The 25,701-nt window shown below is 48.5% G+C and overlaps 6 protein-coding genes across 6 annotated transcripts; 3 read left to right on the top strand and 3 right to left on the bottom strand.

Annotated features, from left to right (window-relative positions):
* Positions 1 to 303: 303 nt before the first annotated feature.
* N7533_012186 (nitronate monooxygenase) lies at positions 304 to 1,321 on the bottom strand (the record flags this gene model as incomplete). Its single annotated transcript, XM_057108836.1, has 2 exons — positions 304 to 829; positions 858 to 1,321. 2 exons carry the CDS (start codon positions 1,319 to 1,321, stop codon positions 304 to 306), a joined length of 990 nt encoding a protein of 329 aa, XP_056953937.1.
* A 2,355-nt stretch (positions 1,322 to 3,676) lies between these two features.
* N7533_012185 (sugar phosphate isomerase/epimerase family protein) lies at positions 3,677 to 4,354 on the bottom strand (the record flags this gene model as incomplete). The annotated part of the gene is made up of 1 exon (XM_057108835.1): positions 3,677 to 4,354. The coding sequence occupies one exon, from the start codon at positions 4,352 to 4,354 to the stop codon at positions 3,677 to 3,679; it is 678 nt and encodes a 225-aa protein (XP_056953936.1).
* A 2,574-nt stretch (positions 4,355 to 6,928) lies between these two features.
* N7533_012184 (uncharacterized protein) lies at positions 6,929 to 8,576 on the top strand (the record flags this gene model as incomplete). Its single annotated transcript, XM_057108834.1, has 3 exons — positions 6,929 to 7,442; positions 7,507 to 7,962; positions 8,044 to 8,576. 3 exons carry the CDS (start codon positions 6,929 to 6,931, stop codon positions 8,574 to 8,576), a joined length of 1,503 nt encoding a protein of 500 aa, XP_056953935.1.
* Positions 8,577 to 10,100: 1,524 nt separating this feature from the next.
* N7533_012183 (Steroid monooxygenase (CpmA)) lies at positions 10,101 to 10,400 on the top strand (the record flags this gene model as incomplete). The annotated part of the gene is made up of 1 exon (XM_057108833.1): positions 10,101 to 10,400. One exon carries the CDS (start codon positions 10,101 to 10,103, stop codon positions 10,398 to 10,400), a length of 300 nt encoding a protein of 99 aa, XP_056953934.1.
* Positions 10,401 to 11,797: 1,397 nt separating this feature from the next.
* Positions 11,798 to 12,397, top strand: N7533_012182 (uncharacterized protein; the record flags this gene model as incomplete). Its single annotated transcript, XM_057108832.1, has 1 exon — positions 11,798 to 12,397. The coding sequence occupies one exon, from the start codon at positions 11,798 to 11,800 to the stop codon at positions 12,395 to 12,397; it is 600 nt and encodes a 199-aa protein (XP_056953933.1).
* Positions 12,398 to 12,999: 602 nt separating this feature from the next.
* Positions 13,000 to 15,039, bottom strand: zfpA (uncharacterized protein; the record flags this gene model as incomplete). The annotated part of the gene is made up of 2 exons (XM_057108831.1): positions 13,000 to 14,423; positions 14,526 to 15,039. The coding sequence occupies 2 exons, from the start codon at positions 15,037 to 15,039 to the stop codon at positions 13,000 to 13,002; spliced, it is 1,938 nt and encodes a 645-aa protein (XP_056953932.1).
* Positions 15,040 to 25,701: the final 10,662 nt, after the last annotated feature.

Raw genomic sequence — 25,701 nt, 5'->3', positions numbered from 1 at the left:
TTCCACTTTCGTATAATTCTAGCCATTCGTCCATCCGTCTCCGCCATTTACTCCCGAACAACCCCTCCATTACCGGAAAAGCGGGGAAGCTGAGGTGGAGATAGTCTGGCACTATGACCCCTGCCAAAGGGCTCTTGGCGAACTCAGAGAAATCCGTTTGAACTTTCTGATATAATTGCGAACTAATGCGGGTTTCTTTATCATGATGAATGCAGCCCTTAGTATGAAAAGTGACATCGAGATCAGCGCATGGGGCTGACTTTTCATCAAACCTTTCCTCATTGCAAATAGATAAATGACAACTCAAAGCCTAGACAGGTTGCCTCCCCCGTACAGCGTGGCACTAACCTCTTCGTGTAATGACTTGACAATGTCGCCTGCGGGAGTAACCTTCTTGATAAGTCCAACACCAGTGCCAGCATATGTGGTTAGTCTCCCATCAGTCCCGTAGCCACCATCCCCCCTATCAAGTTCATCGCGATAAAGTTTTCCATTTTTAATCTCACCGAGACCAGCCATATGGTCAACATAAGTCTTGTTAATCAGACCACGACCATCGTAACCGTGTGGCCAACCATGGATATCACGAACTTTGTCATAGATCGTCGTCCGAACCGTGCTCATACCGCCATCTGAAGCATCTAGAATTGCTTTCTGATATCCATCCGCAACAACACACTCACAACTCGCAAGAAAGCGTGTTCCTAGAACGCAGCCCTGCGCGCCAAGTGCCATGGCAGCAAGTACGCCTCGACTATCACTGATACCCCCGGCAGCAACCAGACCGACCTGTTTCGCAGAAGCTGGTCGCAATTCTCGAAGCTTGTCACTAATTTCCGGCAATAGTGAGATAATACTAGCCCCCCTGTGCTCGAGCATGCCCACCGGCATCAATCCCCTGAACAACAATGACATCAGGATCAATAGCACCGACAGCCTCAACCGCATGCGCCACACAGCCGACTTGAAACCAGATCCTGGTCCTATCTACGGTGACCTTTCTTATCTGCTCGGCCCACGGAATGAGGTCTTTGAATCCCCTGGCAGGGGCAAATAACCAAAATGCAGCCGGACAGTATCTGGAGAAAGAGGCGAGCGCCTTTTCCAGGGATGCACTCCACGTTATAAACCCGACGCCAATAGGCAGTAATTTGGGGCCCTCGGTCTCGGTCTCAGTCTTCATTTTCATTTCCGGCATGCTTTCCTGGAGCAGTAGCTTCTCGGCTTCTTCCAGTAGGTCTTCGAGTTTGTCGCTGCTATAACCCGCAGCAATAAATCCCAGACCTCCAGCCTTTGAGACAGCGACTGCCAGCTTTGGCATCGCGACTTTTGCCATAGGTGCTGATGCGATTAGGGGGGGACTTTGTCCAGGGGTACTCGGCGGACATTGGCATGTTGCCTTTAAGTTCTTCGGTTGATGAATACAGCTTGGAATGGCTATGAGGCGAAGAAGTGAGGAAAGAAGGGATCGATAGTAGTGAATAATAGCACCTAGGGAAAGGACTCAAAGTAAGGGCAAAATTGCAATAAGTGGACGAAATATGTTCAACCTCCCGGGTATTCTCCTTGTCGGGTATGGGGGAGCGAGACCGGAAGATCCCTCCAAATCGTTCAGACCTGGGGTCCGGAGGCAAAGTCATTAGTTGTTTATCAGCGCTCCTACAAAATCGCTTTGCCGATGCCGACAGTTTATGAAGATAGTGGGCATTGAAAAGAATGTCGTTGACTCCCGGATGACGCCACTTGATTCTTGTTTGTTGAAGGGAGTAAGAATGGTACTGCGCCTGGTTCTGAAGTTCACTGCGACCATTTTCCGTACGAAGGCTATTTAGAAGAGCCCGAATCTTTCGACCTGGCCTGCCAAATGTGTTCTTGACCCCAGTCTTCTGTTGAAAACCACCAGGGTATTGTCTACCGAAGTTAAATTCGATCACAGAGTTACTGATAATCATATCATCAAGGAATATCTCTTGATACTCTGGTAGTAGTAGGGCACCTCTGTAGATCCTAATGACTAGAGTAAGCCTAATACCTGAGTAGCTGACTAGCAGATTAGACATGATACCTACTATGTTTCCCTTACCTATTCCAGATATATAGTATAGTGCCATATTATACATGACTAAACATGTGACCTAGGCAGCCGCTTATGTAGATAGTTGCAATAGGAGCTTCTCTCCTTCTTCTCTTCTCTCTCTCTCAGCTTAATACCTTCGTTCAGTACTACTGCTATTTATTGGCATCTGAGTCCTCACACTTGCTATATATAATCCATATACTATTTAGAAACACAGCATACGCTAAAGGATGCTCCCTTTTATCCCAGGAATCCAGATTTCTACCAACTAGATTAATTACTCTGCTCTAGATACTGTAGCCCAAGGCCGGTCTTCAACGACTACGCCAGCATGTCGAAAATAGCCGATTTTACTTTGTTCCCGAAATCCTATAGCTTCAACACATCCCTCAAGGAAATTATCGAACCCTTGCTCCGGGCTCTGTTCATACATTCGCCAGTAACGCCTGATGAACGCCTTCAGCTCGGAGAACAACTCTCGATGGGATGCAAATCAGGCAAATAAGGTGGCAAACACATTAGCTTTACTCCAGCATCGGCACACTTCTTTATAATTTGGTCAGAATGGTGGAAGGATGCATTGTCCATGATGATCACGGATTTCGGTTCCGGCCACCTTCCACAGCGCTGAAGGAGCTGCTCGATGAAATCTTCAACAACGGCCGAATCAGTTGAGCCTTGAGACACACGAGAAAGCACAACGCCATCCTGTGCGTACGTAGGCAAGAGCTGGTATCTCTGGTCGCAATGAAATTTATAGATCTGTAATGGCGTCTGGCCTAGCGGACACCACCCAATGCGTCTGCAGCCAATCCTTTTATCACAATCCGACTCATAGACCAAATGGTACGACTTGAAGTCCGATAGATTGTGCTACCTTTGCATCCGATTTAATCCCTAATTGGCCGTCACAAACGTGGTAGAGCTGAAGTGGGCCCACAGGAAGTTTGCGTCTATCGGCGTGACTACCGTAACTGGTGTACGGAGGCTCCGCACTATGCTCGGCTCAAGCAACTACACCACTCATTAATCAATAAACACTACTGTTCAATAATTACTACTCATCCAGGGCCTGTGTGATTGAATCCACCGTCGCTTCACTTGTTGGATGAGGCTTATTCTTAACAGCAAGCATAGTAGATCGCCTAGGGCCACTTTGGATAAGTCATTATCTGCTCCTGCTTCGTGTATAAAAACATAGCTAGAGATTATCTATCTTTCAGCGCATACTTCCTGCAACAGGTTTCGCAAACTCTCTATCCCCCTTTTGGCATGGGACTCTGCAACATTTGGATCAGGAGAGTATAGAGACTGATTAAACACCTCTAGTGACAGGGGACCAGTGTACCCGGCCCTTAAAATGGAGGATACAATAAGTGCAATAGGAAAATACGCCCCGCGATCTATCTCGATGGGAAACAGTCGGCAGTTCCGTGACCATACTTGCAGGGTGGGCATGTCATCCCGGCCGAGAGATAACAACAAGGCAGGACTGATCAGCTCGGCATCGGCCAATTGTACCAGAAAAATTTTGTCTACTGGCACTGTGGCAGTGAAAGCTGCGATCGAGGACGAGACGACATGTAGCGCCTCCTGGTGTTAGGCATACGCAAGTCCAGTAGGACTGGTGGGGTCCGCCCACTCCACCGACAGCCAGTGAAAGGTGTCCACGACGAGACCAACGTTAGGAAGATTCACGGCTCGCACAATCTCCCAAGTCGAGGACCAGGTATTTCTATCTGCCCAAGCAAGGCCCTCATACCCAATCCGGATGACCGGGCCACCGTCCTTGTGCGCAAAGGCCGCACCCATCTCACCCAATTGGCGCAGGTGTTGAACCACAACGCCAAAGTCGATCGTCACCGTGCTCGTCTTGGAGCGGACATGAGAGCATATAAAGGTCAAATCAGTGCCAAATGCACGCATGAATGGAAAGCGTTCCCGCACCCGCAAGAAGCTTTGCTCGCGATGGATGGGATTCAGCCAGCCTTCAATTTGGCGGATTGGTTGGACACAGAAAACCGACATCCCAAGATCCTTGATCCTCTGACCAAGCTCCCTAGCGACGCGTAAATTCCCATCGGTAGGCTCCCAGGGATGAGTGCCATCTTGACCGTTAGCAGTAAGGTAGGCAGCCCAGTCTTCATCAAAAAGCTCAACCCCTTGGAATCCTGCCTTGGCGGCCTCCTGAAGCCGATGTTCTAAACAATGGTGCTTGCAATTGCCGAGGGATAGGGTGGCAATCCCGAAAGTGTTTTTGAATGTCTGGGAACTCATGAATGCCAGCGCGAAGTGATGCTGAAATTAGACAAGTTTTATGTTATCAGGCCTTGTTGGTACTCTGAATAAGCCATCTTCTTCCATATCATATCCTTTTCGTCAAGGATCAAGTGTTTTGGGGCGGAACCGCCAGGTGGAGGGGATTGATGCCCATTGTTGTCACCTCCATGCCAACTTCAGCCACCAATTTAAGGAGACATTTCGGTGGAAATAGATCGGTCGAAACCCCGCAATCATACACCGCTAATTTCACCATGAAGTAACAAAAGGCAGAATGTGGACACTTTGGGTGGGTGGAATTCTCTACATACAAGAGTGTAGTGAGGTGATCTTGCACCGTTGTATGCAGGTTAATGGGATAAAGAAGTCGGCTGAAGAAGACAATTAGGCCAACGATCGAAAATCTTGCCTCATCTGGGAGGGCGTTTAACGCCACCGGCTCAAACCCTATAATTGATCAGTATATCGACCGCTTTCAGAGTTACCTTTGCCCTGGTGCCTTCTTATTCAGGCCTCTACAATTCCTAATTAGGCAATACAGGCTACTGTAAACGACCGCAGAAATCAACCGATCTCGCCCCTGGCCATATCTCTCTGGCAAAATCTTTGGTAAAATCTTTGATAACATCTTTGGCAACCTCTTTAGCAACCTCTCTCTATATTACCCGCTCTTTATCCTCGCAGGAATAAGATCTCGATTCCCTCTCAATGCGTATAAGTGGCGGGTTTAGGTACTAAGAACGTTCTTACCCTCTTCGAGCTCTTCTCATTGGTAGAGGGATCCTAAATACGAGGAACTCCGCATAATGCACCATACCGTGTTGCGTAGAGGTCTCAGGTACCTCATCATTTACACTCAGAGGCTTCGCAAAGACACTAAGGATAGGCCCTCGCCTGATTCCGTTCGCATAGGGCTTTATACACCGCACTATGAAGGCCAAGATTCGGATTCTCAGGGTTAAACAGTACGTCTACCTAATTTCGAGAGGCGTAAAATATAATTAGAGGTGAGGAGAGAGAGCGCATATGGTATATTCAACCAATTTGATGCATAAAACAGGCACGTGTTGGCGATATCACTAGATTTAGTGATTGACTTGGTAAAAATCAGATCTATAGTAATTGCCTAAGGCAGATATTATTCTGCCGGACAAAAAGGGGTTTTTGAGCTGGTGGCGTTAAAAGTCCTCCCCACCTCATCAGGATAGGACCATTCATTATGTGCTACTTACTTCAATCCTCAATCCTTTGTACTACAGACTGACCGTCTATGCTGCCATGAAAGGATATACTGTAAGGGGCTTAGGAAAAAAAAAATCAAACCCCTCACTGCCCTTACTCTTCTCGAATATTCCCAAATGATAGCATACCGATGTACAACCAACCAACAGTGCCCGATTTTTACGTCTTTTCAAACGCCTACACAACCATGATGGAAAGGTAAAAGCAAGGACCAAGGATGTGGTACTGTGCTAACATTTCTATCAGTCCTGCCCTACGATGGCGGATTATACTGTATCGAGGCACTCCATTTAGACTTAAAGTCTAGGCATTCATCCTACTGTATAACAACGCTGTAAGGGACGACGGTAGGTATGACAGCATTTCTAGAGCACATTAATCCGCAAATCCATCTATTCCAATGTCGCTCTTTGCCTAAATTAATGATAAGCAGAAAATTTGTAAGTTTGTGGTGCATTATGGCCCCTTGAAGAAGATTCAGCTGGTGGACCAGACAGGCAATAAAATCTCATTATTCCTAGATCAGTGGAATATAAGAAGAAAGCGATCGACATGAGTTGGTGGTGGTGGTGGTAGCCGGCGCTAGTTCAGATCCCACTGTCTGTAAAAGCAGAAACAGACATCTATAAGGCTAAGAAATCCAACCAGCAATATATGCCGCTTGACAGCAAAATAGTGCAGCATAGACAAGTGAAGACACAAGGTCTACCTTCTAACATGGCCACTGGAGCTAAAATAGGTATCGACATGGACCTTGTTTCTGGTCTATGTAAGGCCTTACTAGCATCTATTGATGAGTATCATGCAACCGCGAAAGAAGTTGATCGTGTTCGTGCCGTGGAGGCAGCTACGAGTTTGGCAAGGTCGCTAGAAAAGCCGGCAGATGCCATATACAGACTGTTTGGATCGGTATGTTTGGTCCGCAAATGATATTGGGGCAGCCTATTGATCATAAAGCCAGCCAACCATCCTTATGGCCGCCAAGGTCGCCTTAGATCTTGATATCTTTTTAGTGCTCTCCGAGACCACCTCATCCGTCACCTGCCGGGAACTCGCCTCCCGGAAGGGGGCAAGTGTCCAACTTGTCGGTAGGTCCCAGGTATTCTCTTACTAAATGCATTATCCAATCAATTAATACCCATACCGCGTCTACTAGAGCGGATTATGCGTGTCCTTGTGTGTGGTGATTTTGCTGTGGAAAGAGGACCTGGAAAGTACATGGCATCGGCTTTGTCCAACGAAATGACTGAAAGGACTGTTATTGGACCTGTAAACTCTCTGTAAGAGCCGCCACCCCTTTATCAACGCGTACTGATTCTAACAGAGGCCATGCGTGTACTCAGATTCATGGATTTCCTCCCTATTATTCAACAGACACCGGAATTTCTTCGGAAGACAGGGTACCAGAACCCCGAGGATCCAAATGATGGGCCCTTCCAGCATGCCTATAAAACGGATTTGACATGCTGGAACTGGTTAGCCCAGAATCCGTCGGTACTGAGCCGCTTTAATACCTACATGGAAGGTCATAGAGCAAATTGCCCGTACTGGACCAGCTGGTTCCCCGTTGAGCGTCTATTATTGGATGGAGAGAGGACTGACGGTCGTACCTTGCTAGTAGATATTGCCGGGGGCCGTGGCCATGATTTGATGGAGTTTAGGCAGAGATTCCCCGATGCCCATGGGGACCTAGTCCTTGAAGATCTACCGGCTGTCATCGAGGATATCCAAATTCTGGATGAAGATATCAAGCGAGTCAAGCATGACTTCTTTCAACCTCAACCAGTTAAAGGCGAGCTCCTTTTCACCACTCCTTTCCGCGACAATACGTCTCTAACTAAGTGTAGGCGCTCGCATCTACTATATGAAACACATTATGCACGATTGGTCTGACGAAAACTGCAAAGTGATTCTTGGACACATTGCTGCTGCCATGGAGGAGGGATACTCTAAGCTCTTAATTGAGGAACATATCCTTCCGGACCAAAACGCCCGGTATCTGGAAACCATGCTGGACATGATGGTGATGGTATGGTGTGCAGGCAATGAGCGCACCCGCGAAGGGTGGACTAAGCTGCTTGACTCTGTTGGTTTGGAGGTTAAAAAGTTCTGGTTACCAGACGGGCTGGGTGAGGGAATTATTGAAGCAGAGCTAAAGCAGAAGCCAAAAAGCCTGACATACAATGTCACTGCAAAGGACACGCAACCAATTGTGTACAGCCATATCAATGGAACCCATGATGAAATACTTGATCGGTTCCTAGTGTCAGAATTGTGCAAAGGCTGGCCTCTATACCGCGATGCGTCTGAGTGGAGCAACTATCGGGATTTATTCGTTGAGAACGAGGGATATGTGTGGACGAGTAAGTCAATTTTCTAGATTGATCCTTTGACTAGGTTACATCTATTCCTCTATCAAATTATTGACTAAGCTGCTCGATCAGCATGGAGTGGTGGTCTCAGTGTGGATGAATTCATCAGGGTATCCAAAGAAGGCCGCGAACGTGGCGACTTCATCATGCACCGCGAGAATAGCACGCTTGTTGACCTGAACCCGAAAGAGCAGCGGGCTGTAGGAAAGATGAAAGCGACCATCACCCAACGATTCAATATTCAGGGTTGCTCTGTGGATATTGAATGCGACTGCCGCTTCCATTTCTTCTGCAAAAAGGTCCCATCGAAATCCGGTGATTTGGAATGGAAGACACAGTATGTCAAATTGATATATGAGAAGGACAAGGTTATCCCAGTCGATGGCCGGTCTGTGCCCACATTCGACAGTACTCAGCTCAAACGGTACCCGGAAGGATATCAATACCTTGGGCTTGCGCAATCGACACTGGGGCACGAAATCCTGCCTGGACTTCCGACCCTGAATAATGACGCCTTTTTTGAGATGTACGACGCTATCAATCTGTGGCTTCAAGGTAATGAAATTGGGAGGCTGCTTGGAGTCCCTGCCACGAGAGCACCATGAACAGCACTTTTTACTCTGTATGCATATCGGGCAAGGCTATCTGAGAACACAAGAAGCTCTTCAAGACTCTTATATTACGTGGTGTTTGGCATTCAACTGCTGCACCTGAATCATTTACCATATGTCGTTGGCCGTTCTCATTGATTCAACATCACAGGGAAGAAAGCGAACTTGTCTTTAAAAAATAAACTATCAGAATGTTAACAAGGGAATTTCCGAACTATTCTCTCGCAAAAGTGGAAAAGTAGGATTACAATAAGGGCACGGAAGATTGAAAACAGGCAAATGAGTCCAACGGGCAAATCGAGGCAGTTGACCAAAACACCATAACACCCGGATGGAAAACATTTTGTTATCATTAGAAAGCTTGCATCTACTAGACTTCAACCCAGTTTTCTTTTGATATATTATTGAAACTTGGTGGTGGGGGAAGCGAAATACTTTCAGTCAATATAAACTCGAACGAAAAACCCAGACGAGGATCACGTGTAGGAAAATCACGACGCAGGCCACCAGCGCCACGACGCTTGTTGTACATTGAACCTAGCATCATTAGAATCAAAGCTGTAGTTTCCTTCTGTCAATCCCTTATCTTTTAATCGCCCTCGAAAATGGTGGCAGAAAAGGCCGGATAGTGTTTCAGCCAATAGAAACTCGGACAATTATTTAGCGCTAAGTCTTCGGAAGCAACTTCATTATGACATCTTAATGCTAACTCATCATTGTGGTCGTCATGTTCATGCCGTACATCACAGGTGGTAATATTCCTGGCATGAGGTAAGTGATATTTAAATCAAAGAAACTAAGTATAAAAATATTAGATGAAGAAGGCGAAGCATTCTGAATGAGTACTGTCATGTTTGAGTAAACTTGCTCATTTGAAGGCTGATAGGAGGATGCCCAGAAGACCGACGTGCAGGTGATAGAGAAGAACAAGACAAAGCTCGGTGAGGTCGTGCAACTTGAGCTTCTAACCATATTCGATACCTGATAGCGGAATTTACGCATACATTCCGGAGTCACCCGTAGGAAATTGTCTGTAAATGTGAGCAAATATCTGGCCGCTTTCTGTTTCTATCAACGAAGATGAGCCGAAAGCCTCAAGTTAGATCCCCCACATTCAAAAGAGGTTTTGATTTTCCACAGTATCAATCTAACTTTCGAGTTTTGTCTGAAGAGCTTCAGGACATGTGGACATATCCACCGTCTCAGCATGACCATCACAAGAAGCGAATTGACACATAAAATTCCAACTCTGACATCGATATAATCATAATCGGTGCAAGGTTCGGAGGTATTACTGCCCTATATCATCTTCGCAAGCTTGGCTTCACATGCCAAATTGGGGAGAAAGGGGCAGATATTGGCGGTGTTTGGTATTAGAACCGCTATCCAGGGACCCGTACGGATTCCGGCATACCGTCATAAGAGCTTAATATTCCAGAGTGCTGGCACACTTGGAAATGGAGCAGCTGCTTCCCTGATCATTGTGAGATCAGACAATTTCTGAACCACAGTGATGCCATGATTGGCATTCGGAAACACGTTCTGTTTGAAACAACCGCCACGGGTGCACAATTCAGCCTGTCATCGCATAAATGGGACGTCAGTCTCGAAAATGGGTCAACCTTGAGCAGCAAGTATCTTGTGTGCGCCATTGGTGTGACATCTCAAAGGCCATGTACTATGGATAAGGAGCTGAAATCTTTCAACGGCGACGTTTATTTCCCGTCAAACTGGCCTCACTATGATATCTCTCCTGCAGGCAAAGATGTCACAGTCATTGGGACTGGGTCGACGGCTGTCCTCCACAGTCTGAGGTAATTACCATATGTGTTGGTAGTAAGGTGATAAACCATGATATGTATGACTATAGATCTCTATTACCGCAATATCAGAGCTCTTGAGGATAAATATGATATTTCTTATCTCTGTGAATGTATTGGCCACTCACACGACCGTGTGACAGCTTTCCAATAATCTGGAGTACAATGGCGGGGTTCTCGATGCCGCAATACCCACTGGCAGCCACTAATATATCGGTTAATGGAAGAAACCTATTACTGGCAAGCTTCCCATGAGCGCTCGTTACATTTAGCAATGGTTCTTGGCCAGTATACCCTGTCATCCATGGATGCTACCCTTGTCACGAATCAACTTGAAGCTTGGCTCGGACATGGACTAGTAGCTCCAGATTCAAAAGTTATCGACTATAATGGATGTACAATTGTATCTTAAGATAACATAAATAATTAGATCTGCCTTCAAGTTGATGATCCTCCAGGGCTTTTCAGTTAGAAGGAACTTGAAAGACTAAGTCACGTAGATGAGGAGCCCTAGAGTTTGACAGACTTATACAAGTGATTTCAATATTCGCGAGCAAACTTAGCAACGCAAATTCTTACAAAGGATCAAACTTGAATGCATTGCCTCCAAATACATTGCCCACGCTTATTCCGAGCCTTAGTATAATATGAATCTTGGAAGTTCGAGAAAGTTCTGAATTATCGAGCTAAGCTGTGAGCCAATGGCGTCGAGTATTCACCTGGGCATCAATGGGGCAATCGAGTATTAAGCGTTACTTGAAGAAGCATACAAGAACAGAAATTTTAGTAACCCATTCAGAAGATAGTTAGCATAATCACCGCTTGTTACAGGCTTCTTTTACCCCTCGGGCACAGGACAAAGAGCTCAGGGGTACTGTCATTGTTTCCCACTACGTATGATTCGGATCTATTCCGTAAACAATGAGACTCTTTTTTAAGCTCACCACATAATAATGCCTTTGACCGTTGACGAGTAAACAATGCCACTCAAACAATTCGCGGTTAGTCCAGTATTGAATTTATACCCAGAGAGGGGTGGACAGATGCTTCACTGAAAAGACAAAGTTCATTCTTACCATGACAACTTGAAAGGATAGAAGCAGTTTCAAGTCACTGGCTTTATCTCGACACCCTAATCTACAACACCTTTGTTTTGTAGCTATATTCAGTCCTCGACGATCAAGAAACTGGAACTCTTCAGATCTCGAGTCCAAGAGATAAATACTCGTAAATACCCCCATCATCGACAGAGCATCGAACAGCAGCTTTCAAGAGTATACAAAGACCTCAAGCATCATAGCACACCCTGCACTAGATGCACATAATCTTGCGTTACATTACCCTGTTTTCCATTCCACTATATTGGATTTCATACATCCTCCCCACCAACCCATCATGCCCGCCCCCGGATCAAACGTCTACCTCAACCCCTTCGAAAGCCTCCGCCACCACCTCTCCGAAGACCTAGCAGCCCTCAGCAAAACCCTAGACACCCCAACCCGAAACAGGGACCTCATATCAAAGGACCTATCCGACTGCGCAAAAGACCTAGATACCCTGGTCGAGCGCGCCAAAAGCGCGCAGAAAAATGACAGAGCCGACGTCCCATCCTGCCTAAAGAAGCGCTGCGAGCTTCTGCAGGAAGTCATGATTGCGCTGAGCGACGCGCTGCGCGAGACGGATAGGATGGCTTCACGCGCTGTCTTGATGATGGGGCATCTTGGTTCGCAGATTGGTAGGCTTACGTTGCATGCTCATGATAGTAGAGTTGATATATTTGCGCGGCATTGCGATGACTTTTCTTTGGTGGAAATGAAGTGGGTGAGGCCTAGTACGACGTGCGGCGAGGCTACTGAGAGGGCGTTTGACGTTCTTGGGGCGAAGTGGGCTTTGCTTGATCTTGCTGTTGATGGGTGTGATTGTCTTCAGTGTGAGACTCGGAGACGGCGGGCTGGTGGTACTGCTAGTGTGATCGACTATACCATTATAGAGTGAATCCAGTGAATTGGCATTATGAAGTTGTCTTCAATTGTAGAATACTGTATTTGACAGTCATATTAGTTGGACAGTGAGGAAGAAGTAGATTTCTTTCGCCAAAATCTGGTTGGAAAATGCAGAAAGCAACGCCGTGATAAAGTGAATGAGAGAACAAAGGATGATTGATTACATTGATGCATAATTTCATAGAGATCCCATTAAATCGTTTCATATTTTCGCTCACCGACCAGCGGAAGAGAACCGTGATAAAACTGAGTAGAAAGCTGAGAGCTGAGCTGAGCTGAAAAGCTATAGGAGAGATAGAGAGACAAAGGAGATTCATAACGACAATAGGAAAGAAAACGGAAAAAGAAGAAAAAACATCCAGGACCAATCCTGTGAGGTATCACAATCACAATCATAAGCCAAAGATACCACAGCAGTATTTCGATGGTAGCATGCTGAAAACGACTCAAGACGCCACTGCTATAGAACATGAAAAAAGAGGAAAGAATACAAGCCGACTCTACCCTGCGCTTCTGGGCTAGGCAGAGCGAGGCCAAGCCGAGGAGGCTGGGGAAGAAGGGGGGAGAAAGAAGGAGGATATAGGTGCTTCATGTTCAAGCCATGAGTTCGTTGATCGAGATCTCATCGTCCTGTCTACCCATCTCAGGGATGATCATGGCTGGCTGGCCCATCAGATGGGGCACGGGGCCATCCATCCAGGGGCCGCGCTCAGCATCTGTCGCATTGAGGACACCCTCTGCGCGCTTCATGGTCTCGACGTCGAGATCAGTGACATATGCGTTGCGGTGGGTACCATCACCCGCGCCACCGGGCAGTTGAAGACGGACTTCGAATTCGTTGTTCAGCATCATTTCGTCTTTCCACAGGCGGCGCTGGCCATCGAAGACACAGAGGACCCGCTTCTTCGTCTTCATGGTGCTATTAGGGCAGCCCCAGGATTGTGGGTAGTTGCCGCGGTTATTGCGGCGGCGGGTGACGGCGCGGGGCTTGGCGGTGTTTTTAGAGACAGCGTTGGAGGAGCCGATGATGGGGCGGGAGGAGTTGGAAGAGGATTTGGTGGATTTGTGGCTGGAGGAGAGGCGGGCGCGCCAGAGGTCATTTAGGTCATCTTCGTCATGAGAGTCGTTATCGTCTTCGAGCGGGCCAGCCGCATCAAGCAATTGATGCTTTTCCATTGTCTTCTGAACCTCCTCGTCGGCGGCGACTTCGGCCAGTCGCTGTTGGTTGATTGCCTCGGAGGGTTCTTCTTGCTGCACAACGCGCAGAACACAGTCGTCCAGATGCTCGTAGAATTCTTGCGCATTGCTGAACAATACGGAACAGGTGGAGCATTTTCCGGTGGCGTCGGGGCTGTAATTCGTGCCCTTCTTGGTAGATCCGTTGGGGCTGCGCTTGCGGCAGTTGGGAGGAGTTTGCTCGACGCCGTGGACGGAGGTCAGGTGGCGCTTGAAGACATCGGCGCGGTTGAAGCTCTTCTCGGCGGGGGAACCGGGTCCCGGGCAGAACCCGCAGACCATTGTGCCCTTGTAGTGGGTGAGGGTGTGGCGGTTCTTGTCGTATTTGCGGGCGAAGCCCTTGGTGTGGTATTCGCAGGTCATGATGGGGCATTTCTCAGGGCGCTCGGATTGGTGGGTAAGCATGTGGGCTTTGAGATCCTTGAAGATGCGACCGCAGTCGGAGAAGGGGCAACGGCCTTTTTCCTTGACCTCGTCGTCCGCTTCGACACTGCTGAGAGCGGGGCTTTGTTGGGAGCGGCGGGAGTGAATCGAGGAGATGGAGGATCGGCGGTCGTAGACGGAGACAGTTCGCGAATGCGAATTTGGCATAGCAAGGGAGGCACCAGATCCCAGGAGGGGCGAGCCATTGTGGTCGATATGGTCGTAGGGAATTGGAGAAGCGGCAGGTGAGTGTGGCAGGAAATTTTGGGTGATGTTGGAATAGGTGGCACCCTCTTCCGGGTAGGAGATTGTTGGGGTGAAGTTGGGGTTGGCGTGGACTGGTTGGATGAGAGAAGGATCTGCGGAAACAGAAGGGAATGTGTCAGCGTTCCATGGCTCGCAAGTATAAAAGTCACATTGAGGCAGAATATAAATAAATAAAATAAATATGCGCCACATACCAACAAAAGGATCGGGGAATTTTTCTTGGTACAATCCATCCATCTCCACCTGTCCCATGTAATCATGGGAGGAGAAGAGATCACCCATAACAGCAGCAGGAAGGCCCAGTCCGTGGTTGGTGTTCACCCAATTATCGTGGAAGACTTGTTGAGCACCAGAGTATGGAGAACTGATGACGGAGGAGGGAGCACTTGCAATGGAAGGTCCTGAGGCAGTCGAGCCGGTGGGGATTTGAATTTGGGGCTCAGACTGGGTAGTGGAGATTGAGGGGGGTGTGGTGGGCATGGAAGGGAACTGATGCTTCTGGAGGTCCTCATAGATAGGAGCATCGAGGTATGCCAGGCGGTAATCCGGTTGGGGTTGTTGCTGATGGTGGTGATGTTGGTGTTGGTGGTGCTGCTGGTAGGACATACCGTCCATGGGGTATGAGAACATATCAACCATGCTGGGATCCATTGGCATAGACTGGTAGTAAGAAGGCTTGGAACGAGAATGAGAATCAACGGCGAGCATTTTGATTTTGGTTCTTCACAGCGAGCGCAATTGGAGCGGAGCTCAGGTGAGTCGAGACTCTATATCGTGTCAGGGTTAGTACGGGGGTGGAAATGAAAATGGAATTGTGATGCAAGAATGCAGTGGGAATGGGACAATACCAGGATAAAGTTAGAATTGCGGCCCGGCCAGATCAACGTGCCAACTCGGAGGAAAAAGGCAACGTGCGATGATGAATGGTGAGGCAAGGGAGAGGTGAGAGGGGGAGAGAGATGAGGTTGGGTTACGGATTCATAAAGGCCCTTGCGTGGTGATGGGGAAGTATGACATGAAGATCATCGGGGGAAGAGTAGAGTATTATAAAGTCATGAAGTGAGAGGATCTATGGAAATTAAAATGATAAAATAGAATAATAGAATAATAATATAATAATAATAGGAATAAAAGGGAATAATAATATTGGGGAATATTAAATGGAATATTAAATGGAATAAAAATTAAAATTCCATGCAAATAATCAGAAAAGAAAAGATTAAAAATTAAAAAAAATAAAAAGTAGTAATAAAAGCCAAAAGGGTAAAAGAACAGAAGATCAGGTGTATGACGTGTGTAAAATGACAGTACGCGAACCAAAGTGGGCGCAGCAGTTCGTGTTGCTCAGTGCGTGCAGTAGCTTAGTTTAGCTACTCTGTATGTTTAGTACTAGAGTGTATCTGACCTAGTCAGTATGAATACTAATACTAATACCCAACATAGCTAGTACTCAAGTCCAGCTCCGCCTCCTCAGGCGTCCATAGTTATGCGGTCATAGTACGGGGTAGAGAGTAGTAGTAGAGTACTAGTAGTAGGGGAGGATAGTATAGCAATAGCCCTGAGTCGGGTACGACCGAGTATACTGTAGGTACTACAGTATACTGTACGGAGGAGATCGCCCTCATTTATTAGGCATCGGCGAGTCCGTGTACTTTGTGTAAACTAAGCAACACTAAAGTCGATTTGTCAGAGTGGATCATGATATTTGATCTCCTGCCACTCCCACACTTCCTGGAGGTACCTGGGTATTGTATTATACACACACTCACCCTCTCTACTCCGTACCTACTCACAACGCATTGTCGATCGTCAGCGTTACATACTTCAGACAAAGAAATTCGCAAATTTGACCAGGGTACCACATCTGTACAGGTTCTCCTCCCATCACCCTATCCGTTGGCTGTGAGCAAAACCCGTCACCCCGGGTCGACTCGTCAAGTCCACTAGACTCCCCCCCCAACCACAAACAAATCACAGCGCCGAACCGCCATCGCTCCAAGAAACACGCAGTGGGGTCCTCCTTGACCCTCACTCCCCGTTTCACCCACTCATATTGCCCCATTCACGATCTGGCAGTCAAATCGCGTTACGTCCACCCGCTCGGGACGGACGATCGCGCCCTTCTCCGTTGATTGATTGGCATCGTTCTGTACCACCGGGGACCTCCACCTTTTTCGCTATTCCCCTTCGTACCCCTTCAACTGACGATCCCTCGGTCCAGGCAATGTGATCCGATCCTCTCCCTCTCCCCTGGCGAGAGCCGCATGCGCTCGTTGCCATTTGGGCCGTCCCCCGTATTCCCAGGGTTGCAATTAATGCTGGCCAGGGTTGGGGTTGGCTTTGGTCTTGGAGTTTGGGGTTTACCGTCGGGTTGAGCTGAGAGAAAAAGAAGATAGAGCTAGAGTATGGGTGCGAGATCCATTCCCTATCGCGCTCACATGCTGATACTAGGTAGTGAGTGTGAAGTGGTGGTGTAAATGTGTGGGTTTAGCTAGCATGATATTCTGTACCCTCGGTACTCGATCCGATCCAACTCTGGTCTGACGGCATCATGGATCTCTAATTTCGTGACATTCAGACAAGAAAACAGAGCTCCCTGCATACATAGGCTATGCAGTACACACCTTACAGGGCTAGATGGAAACAAGCCAGCAAGCCTTCTTGCCTGCTTTCAACCGTGATTTTGCAGTATTCCCCGACAATACCTAAGCCACTGATCCGGAAAAGACCGCCCACCCAATCCCGCCATGTCCTCACAGCCCTAAGAGGAGACAGGAGACACCACGGCCCGGAGTAGCCGTCACGAACCAGACGACCTGCCACCGGTCGGTGAGAGAGAGGCCCCGACTCTCTCGGCGACAGCCACGACCCTGACCCTAGCCACAGAATTGGCCAATCAATCATGCGGTTCCAAGAGGAACTAATCTCCCATTGGTCTCATGTCTCTCTCTCAGTGGGACTTCAACATAATTGAGGCGCAGCAGGGATTGCGTTCACCGCTGGGATCGGCGATCCCGACATGACCTCATTCGGCACGCGTATTACTGCCCTACAGCGGACGGACCCATGTATACACATACATGAAAATGCATCCTTCCGTGCACTACTGCCAAGCTACACCCAACAGGGAGATGGTACGAGCGCGCGGGTTTGGGCTTGGCTTCGCCCTACGGCCTGCACGGGGTCCACGTCAATGATGGATCGCCGTGGCAGTGTTGAACCCTCAATTCAGGATAATTAGTGGTCCCTGTCGGAACTGTCACTTCGCTGTCAGGTCCCTCATGCAATGCAATCATTACCACTGATCAGTCCGAAAGGGCGAGGCCAGACCACGCCAAACGGCGTAACGACAAATAGCGGATCTCGCTTCTCTGAAACGCAAGGCTGAGAAACCTTGACTCCCTGTCCACCCGCCAGTCAACACCGAGGATAGGGATCTCGGGTCCTGCAACCCTGCACAATCCTTGTGATGAGACGGCGCCAGCGACCCAATAAGCCCCTCCCCGCCATTCAGACCATCTTAGTTTTCCGGTCGCTCACCCTGATGATGGGACCACATTTCCGCCCCCAAATTAATTTCCAATGTTTCGAACAAGTGAACGGCCTCTCCGATCGCTGATAGGGTTGCTCGCTAAGCACAGGATGATTAGGGTACCACCCCACAAATAAGCCAGGACCACTGCCCCGGGATGTCATCAACCCTACTCTCCGTACTCCGTACTGTAATTCGTATAGGCTCTGGCCCAAAATGGGTGTGGATTCTCACTGTGGCGCGGTCCCTTGCTCTACGCTTCTGACCTACGGCGACCCCGAGCCTGCAAAATCTGGCGGATCACTCAAATTGTTGGCGCAGTACTCCCTCCGTACAGAGCAGGGAGTATAATAGTAACTCAATCAATTTCCGGTGCCACACGGTTGGGTCGGCCAAGCTCATGACCTAGCCACAGTCAGTCAGGTAAAGCAAAGCAAGATGACAGATTATTTCTATTTCCATAAAAATGTTCCAAGTTTGGACCGGGCCATCTCCGTGATTCCGCCATCGATGAACTAATTTCCCCATACCTTATGGTACCCTTAGATCAACACTTATATTATCTCTGAATAAACACCGGGATAAGTCCGGCCATAACCATGGTTCAAAGCGCCTAGCTCACCCCAAATCTCTCCTTTCCCAGCCTAAACCCATCTCAGTCAGTGCACTAAAAAAACACAATGCCTAAATCAGTAATCGGGGTAAACGCAACGCACCGCAACAACCCCAAGGCAACCCGTAGAACGGTTCCCGCGTCGGCAATCGGTTCGCAAGCCTACTTTATAACCAACTCCATAACAACCCTACCCTATTTTCCACTCCCATGAGGGTCCCATCCCATTCCATCTGTCCCTTTCCCCACAAACTCCTTGATAAGGCTCGACGAGGCTGAGACTACGGAGTACAGTCCCATCATCCCTAATATGCAAGAACGTTTAATCCCGAAAGGTCCCCGGAGAAATGGGAGAAAGGTCGCTCCTAATTTCCCTTTCCGTGCAATCAAACGATTTCGCCTTGTCCTTGCCTTTACCCCGATTGAGCCCAACTCAACACAACCCCTGGGAGTGAGTGAGTGGACCACGGAGGAGGTCCGTAGATCATCCAGTCCCGAGCATAGACCAGATTCTGGCCTCGACCTCCACCTCGACTACATTCGGTACCAGTACGGACTGCCTAAAGCGTTCGTTTTGCTCGGTGGGTTGTGTTGTCGCATTGACCAAATTGAGACGACATATCCTAATTTGTGAGGCTGTATTTGACTGGTACCGCCTGTAATACATGCAAATGTAGGGGCCATGCGATGCCATGCCATGGAGAGACATGATTCTATTTCTATCGTCGGGATGTGGTCTTCTTTCGACGAGGTGCTCCGTCTGGAGTAGGTAGATCTGTGTAAGTCTAAGCCTTATGGCAGTGAACCTTCTATGTATGTCTCTCTGTAGGCGCCGGTCCCTGTAATCCATGTGGTTGCGGCGACAAATGGTGGGTGGTGAGAGGTGTTCTAAAAACAGAAATGCACAAGAATGACCGAAATGGTGGGTGATCGCCGCCGGGCAGAACAGGGCAGGACAAGGATATGCGCACCGGGGTGAATTACAGGGATTCCCCTGCGATAATATGTACACTCCAGGGCTGGTAACGCCCGAAAGTATACGTTGCTTCAAGATCCATTAACACCGAGTACGAGAAGTGTATTCTTTTTGTTTTCTTGATTTTCTTCATGTATGCATATTGCCCCGCCCGGCGCCAGATATTGATTGCCCTTCTCTTTGCCAGTGTCCGGAGTGACGGTACCAAATGCACCCATGCCATGGCACTAGTAGTAGTAAGAATGTGGGGGCCAGGCTCATTTTCACCATTTGCATTGTGGGGTTCGTAATCTTCTCGGAATCTGCGGGAGATGCGCTTCACTCCCCGGTGACTTTGCCTTGGGTCTGGCCCCCCCCTTTTTTGGCCTTTCTGCAAAATAGACTCACAGTGTCTCAGGCTGGGAGGCGCCAATCGCATGCAAAGTCAAAACAGGGCAGACCGACAGAATTAGACAAGTCGGTCCCCTAAATCTGCAACACCACTGACAGGGATCTTGTGCGAGGCTCTTTATTCTCTCTATTGGTCTGTTGGAATCCTCTCTGCTGGCGTTTCTGAAAACCCTAAGCCATTTCCTCCAGTTGTACTGGACATAAATCGGTCTATAGTAGGAGTAATTGGGGGCCAGCGACGAGTGTAACCCCACCACCGCGTGGCAGTCTCGATCTGACAGAAAACGTGGCCACCATCCTCCGTAGTGGTCCCCAGTAACCAACTAAACCCACTCTACCCTGTCTGCCCTGCCATGCCCATGCGCACTGGTGGGCGAGAAAGAGTAACCACCTACCTATTGTATCCAAGTCGTTCGCTGTATCTCTACCCCGAAAATGGTAATAGTACTCTACTCTGCAGAAATAATGCAGCAGTTCCAACTTCCCAAGATACGCTATTGCGTTCTAGTTGGCTCAAGTGCAGCGAGTCCCCATCACATCACCCGCCTAATCCAAGCTAGGCAAAAGGGGGCCATTTCCAGTTCCCCAATTTCGCGACTTTGGTAAACTCTAGCGGCTTTTACACAATCCGAATTTGAATTCAAATTCGTCAAATCGAATCGAACCTAATCTTTCCTCCCCTCTGTCTTCCGTACTCTGTACTCTACAAGGGTACTCCGTAATGTATGGTACGGAGTGCCCGTTAAACTTCGCACCTCGTTTATTCTATCCCTGTTTCCCGTTTTTGTCTTAGATTTCTTTTGTTCCGCTCTGCTGACAGCCAACGCCCCCGTTTCAACAAGCGATCCGCACCCGCCTTTTCCTCCCCCTCCTCTTGTCCCCATTATCCATCGAACCGCGCGCCACAGAGTTATGTATCGGCCGGTGCACATATCTCTAAGCCACTTGTGGTAACAGTAAACAAGCCCTAACTTGTTAGCGCTTAGCTTAATTCACACATGCGAGGTATTTGTCAATTTGAAAAGCATGGCGAGAGATAGGCCATTCGGTTTGCTGAGTTGACGGTTAAGTCCGGTCGATCCGCTGTACCCCCAGCACATCACAGACGGTCGATCCATTTACCTAGTGTTGTATAGATTGACCGACGATCATGGACGAGTTTGAGGGGTTACTATGGGTAAATGCAGCTATGTAATTGTGATAAAATACGGAGTACTGCAAATGAAATGAAATGAAACTATCGCAAATCTTCTCCATAGTGCTTCGCATAGTGGAATTAATTTCTCGAAGGATCCTGAATCAATAGTCGATGGAAGGAAGGAAAAAAATTCCCCGAATTGACTTTGACAGATCCACGAGAAAATCATGGCTGGCTGGAAAAGTATGGCAGATCGACATGACACCTGTCTCGCGCGGTGATTTCCGTCGGGTAGGGAGCACCCCCCCCCACCAACTAGTACAATCAGCGTGATGGTAATACGGAGTATATGGGACCCATATCCCATATTCAATTTGGTTCAAGTTCCCTTTCATCTCTCACTCTCACCTTGCACCTCCCCCTGAAAAGAGTGGAGCATCTCTCTCCTTCGCCAAGCAATGGCCTCCCCAACGCTATTTCCTGCCAAAGTTTTTGACAGCTGTTGCTCGAGTCATTTAACAATTTGAAGTCCATGCTTCGTATGGAATACGGATATTTACGCTGGAGTCGATGTACTTTTTGCTCCCTGGGAAAGGGTCAATGTGCCGTTCTTCCCGCCCCCCGTCGCCTTTTTTTCTTTCTTCTTTTCCTTGTCCTTGCTTTTATCCCGAATTTCTACTTCCTTTACCCCTGACCTTACACTTTTCTTACTCAATCAATGGATGGTCAAGTCTTTGCAGGATGATTGTCAATTATGGTACTCGTACACTGTACACTGTATAGAGTACACCATGTATAATATCCTTAATAAATCCACCACACCGGTTCCCCCTGTCTCAGCGCACGGTTATGCACCTGACCGGGGCGGTCGACTGGTCTGGGGGGTGAGAGAGGGGCTCTGCACGGATTTGTCTGTGATCCCCCCCTCTCTTTCTCCCTGCGACAAGAACTACGGAGTACGTTTCCAAGCCGTGTATGCGCTGTCCTGTAGCCAAAGTTTCCTTAGATCTAGACCATCGAATCTGCAAACTTGGGCAGCAAAGCACGGTCCATTCGGGTGCGAGAAATATGAATATCAACTTGAACTTGAGAATGAGCATGATAGCCAGCCACTTTTAACCGACCGGTAGCGAGCGAGCGTTGACAGCCTTGCAAATATTCCCGACGGTTATTCTCCGCGAATGTGAGTGCGTGTGGGATGTACGTACGCATGTACAGTAGGTGTGCATGTGTATGTATGAGCGAGTCAGTCACAACCCAAGAAGTACTGTCGCAGGCGGCAAGGCAAGGGGCGTAGTAGAAAAGGGGTAAGGCAGAGACGAGCAGGCATAATCAAATCTCCATTTTACTGGCGTACTGACAATGCAGGCCATCTCCGTGCTCCGTACAGGTTTTGCCAGATCGGATCTCTCAACATAGGCGGGACTTGTGGGGGCCGATCGACAGCCGACAAGGCTAGAGATGCGTATCCTCCTGCCTTGTCCGTTAAGAAACTGCGAGACGCGAGAAATCAAATCACAGTCGGAGTTCGCGACCGCAGGATTGGACGGACGTCGATCTACATACTGTAGTCGTACTGTTCCTTCTGCTTCTTACCCCTGCCCAATCCTATAGGTCACAGGGTACGGAACCCCCCCTGCATCGACTCCGAGCGTCGTACGGGTCGTGATTCGTCATGGTGTGATAGTGCACGGAGGAGCACCTCGCGTCTGGTCCTTAGAGCACTGGAACGGGGCAAGGGTACGGGCACGGGCAGGGAGGGCGGTCCGATCCTTCACCATGTGGAAGAGTTGTGGGAGTGAGGGATTGGATGGGTTGGGTTTATGGCCGGGAGACCTGGCGAACCCTGAAAATGAGTTCGTTGGCGCCTGGGCTTGCTTGGCTAGCGAGGTCCTGGGCCACTGGTTTCTGGCTTCTGCGTCTGCCGGCGAATTTGTCCTCTATCAAGAAGGATGTCCTTGCTGCTGGGCGTTTAGAAGTTGAGAACCCTATCGTATCGCGCTGTTTGTTCCCATTCACCCGGGCACGTTTTCTTTCTTTTTTGGCCCCCGGGACGCCGTATTTTCTTATTCTTCTTCACCCTCGGGTGAAGATTACCATTTTTGAACAAAGCATATCCAATGGCTTTTCGCCTTGCTATACCCCCTCACGAACTATTGACGCAAGGTAAGCTTTAGTGTGAGGGTGAGAAAAGAGACAAGTGAAGGGGGGGGGCCGAGATCGATTCATTCACCCTCCCATCCCAGCAGGGAACATGACTCGGTCTGAATACTGTCATTGGTGTGAGGTACGGTAGGAAAAGGATCGCCTCGTTTCCGGAGTATGTCCGTTCCTTGGCTCCAGACGCATACGGTTTAAACTACTGTATAGCGAATTACATCATGCCCGATCTACGAGGATCTACAGTGCCCGGGTAAGTGGCGTATGTACTCCGTACATGGATGTGCCGTTCGCCAGGACAAGCAAACTTACCCTTCCAGAGGATCTTTGACTAAAAATCATCCAGGCTCCAGTAACAAGGCAGTTTGCGTGGAGAATGACGCCTCAAACCCAGTTGCCTCCGACTGACCCAGTCGAACCAAACTCAACCCAACCCCAGAGCCATCTCGTAATATGTAACCGCAACCGAAGAGGAAAGAGACACGTCTGGCGATTGGTCCGGGGCTTCAGAGGCGTCGTACAGTTGTCACACTATCCTAGGCAATAGTGTTCGCTACGCGAGATGCAATCCTGGTCTGGATTCTCGGGCGGATTCACCCTAATTCTTGTTTAGTCCCCAATGATAGTCATAATTGAGAACAAATCGAGTAGATCGATGGTCCCCGAAAGAGAACACTCGGTTCTCCTTGCCGGCGTGATAGAGACTCCTTCCTGTTTAGCTTGAATCATGCATGCAGATAGCACTTGTCAATCCTGTAAAGCGGGGTGGGGGGAAGAGCAGAAGAGATATTCGGCCCATGTCCCGGAAACGACAGCTTCCAAGGTTACTGTAGTCGCAGGCAGGACCCCCCCCACATATCATACGTGCATACGTACATCAAGCACGCTATCGCTGTTGCTGCTGTCACTCTTGCTCGCGCAGATGCACCGGCAGATAACACTTCCAATAGCCCAAGTATGAGAAGGGAAGAGGGGCAGATCTTCACGATTACAGCAAAACTAGTAGCCCGCTCGATCCTCTCATACATGTTCTGTGGCTAGGTGTGCGCCCTATCACCGCCCCAAGATTATATTAATTTATCTCCCGTTTGGATGCTCCGTATACCTATCACTTTTGTGATCCATGGATCTTCATCGCCGCCAGACGCGGGATCGGGAACCAGATTTGCATAAGCGCGCATGCAATTTTACCTCGTTGAGGCACCTCTCGCTCTCCAAGCCTTCCTTCCCCTCACTCCTCCCCTCACTTCACTTAAACTTCATCTCGCATGGCTTCCTTGGCTGTACATGTACGGTAATCTTGCACCTTTTCTTCCATATGGTGCTGCATTCTCTGCAAGTAATTTCAATACCTTGGGCTGCCCATTTCGAAAAAGATCGGCGCTCCTGTGATGGGTCGACCTGTCATTTTGATCTGTCACTTCGGTATTGCTTCACCGCATAATAAGTCTCCGTAGGTACGGAGCAGACAGGCGCGTGCTTCGGCAAATAGTGTCAGAAATAAACTGCTAACACGAGCTTCTCGGAGGTATACTAGTGTGTCAATTCCGATGGGAAACGAAAGAGGGGTGTATTAAACCAAGTACATTCAAGTTGACTGGGACGGAGTAGATGGTTGAACTTTTACTAGTAGAGATAAATAAACAGAGACATAATAAGCTCCTATCCTCACCCTCATCGAGCACACTGCTGCTAACAACCTTGGAGGTGCTCTTACTATCCATTGATTCAAGTTTCCGAGGTTATTGTTTGGCCTCCGGAGAAGGGTTCCGCAGGCGCTGTACTAGTATCCTGCCAGCGGGTACGCGCGACAACCTTTTTGGAAGCCCCTTGGGCAGATACGATAGTCTCTGCTGCTATCCGAAAAATTAAATTCTGACAACTTCAAGTTCCCGTGGCATGTGGGGAGCTTCCTCCACTATTAAAGTTTAATCTTTGTTTTCCTTTTTCGTTCGGAGTGCGTAACCTGGAACGGAGTAAACTGATTCAAAAAAGGTTTCTCGGTATGGAGACATACTCCGTACTATCCACCACCCGCATCTTTTTCTGCTACAGTATGAATAGTACTACTAGTAGGTGTTAAGCCAACTTCCACTTTGGGACCTGCCCCCCTCCCCCGGTGGGCACCTTTTCTCCATAAAACTAATCGCTGTTCTGGAAATCTTCGTGCCGATGATCAGCCACAAGTGCCTCATTTTTCAGTAACCCTCTCCACTCCCCCGGTGCACTTGGTGTACGGAGTACACAAAGTACGGAGATCTGTTCCATGGTGGTGAATTAACTTGTAGCTATATCCACCGCGGGAAGGAAGCCCTGGACCTTCGTCGATCGACCCAATAAGGATTTCGCGTCGTCAACCCCGAGATCCGGCGGTGTCCTTGGCTATTCGATCGTGTCCACTTTCTGAGGCGGTACGGATCCACCAAAAAACTTTTCCTCTCATTGCTTTTCTTTTTCTCTCACCTACGAGTGGGTGCCCGAGACAGTGTGGATAAATTGACGTCTTTTAGGATTTCTTGTTTAGATTTTCTGGATCTTGCGGTGACGTGACGCCAGATCAT

Source organism: Penicillium manginii (assembly GCF_028828005.1).
Source record: "Penicillium manginii strain IBT 31320 chromosome Unknown utg000009l:1.0-3297300.0:1.0-3298630.0, whole genome shotgun sequence".
NCBI lineage: Eukaryota > Fungi > Ascomycota > Eurotiomycetes > Eurotiales > Aspergillaceae > Penicillium > Penicillium manginii.
The sequence above is the reverse complement of the archived record's forward strand: the minus strand, read 5'-3'. Positions and strand labels throughout refer to the sequence as shown.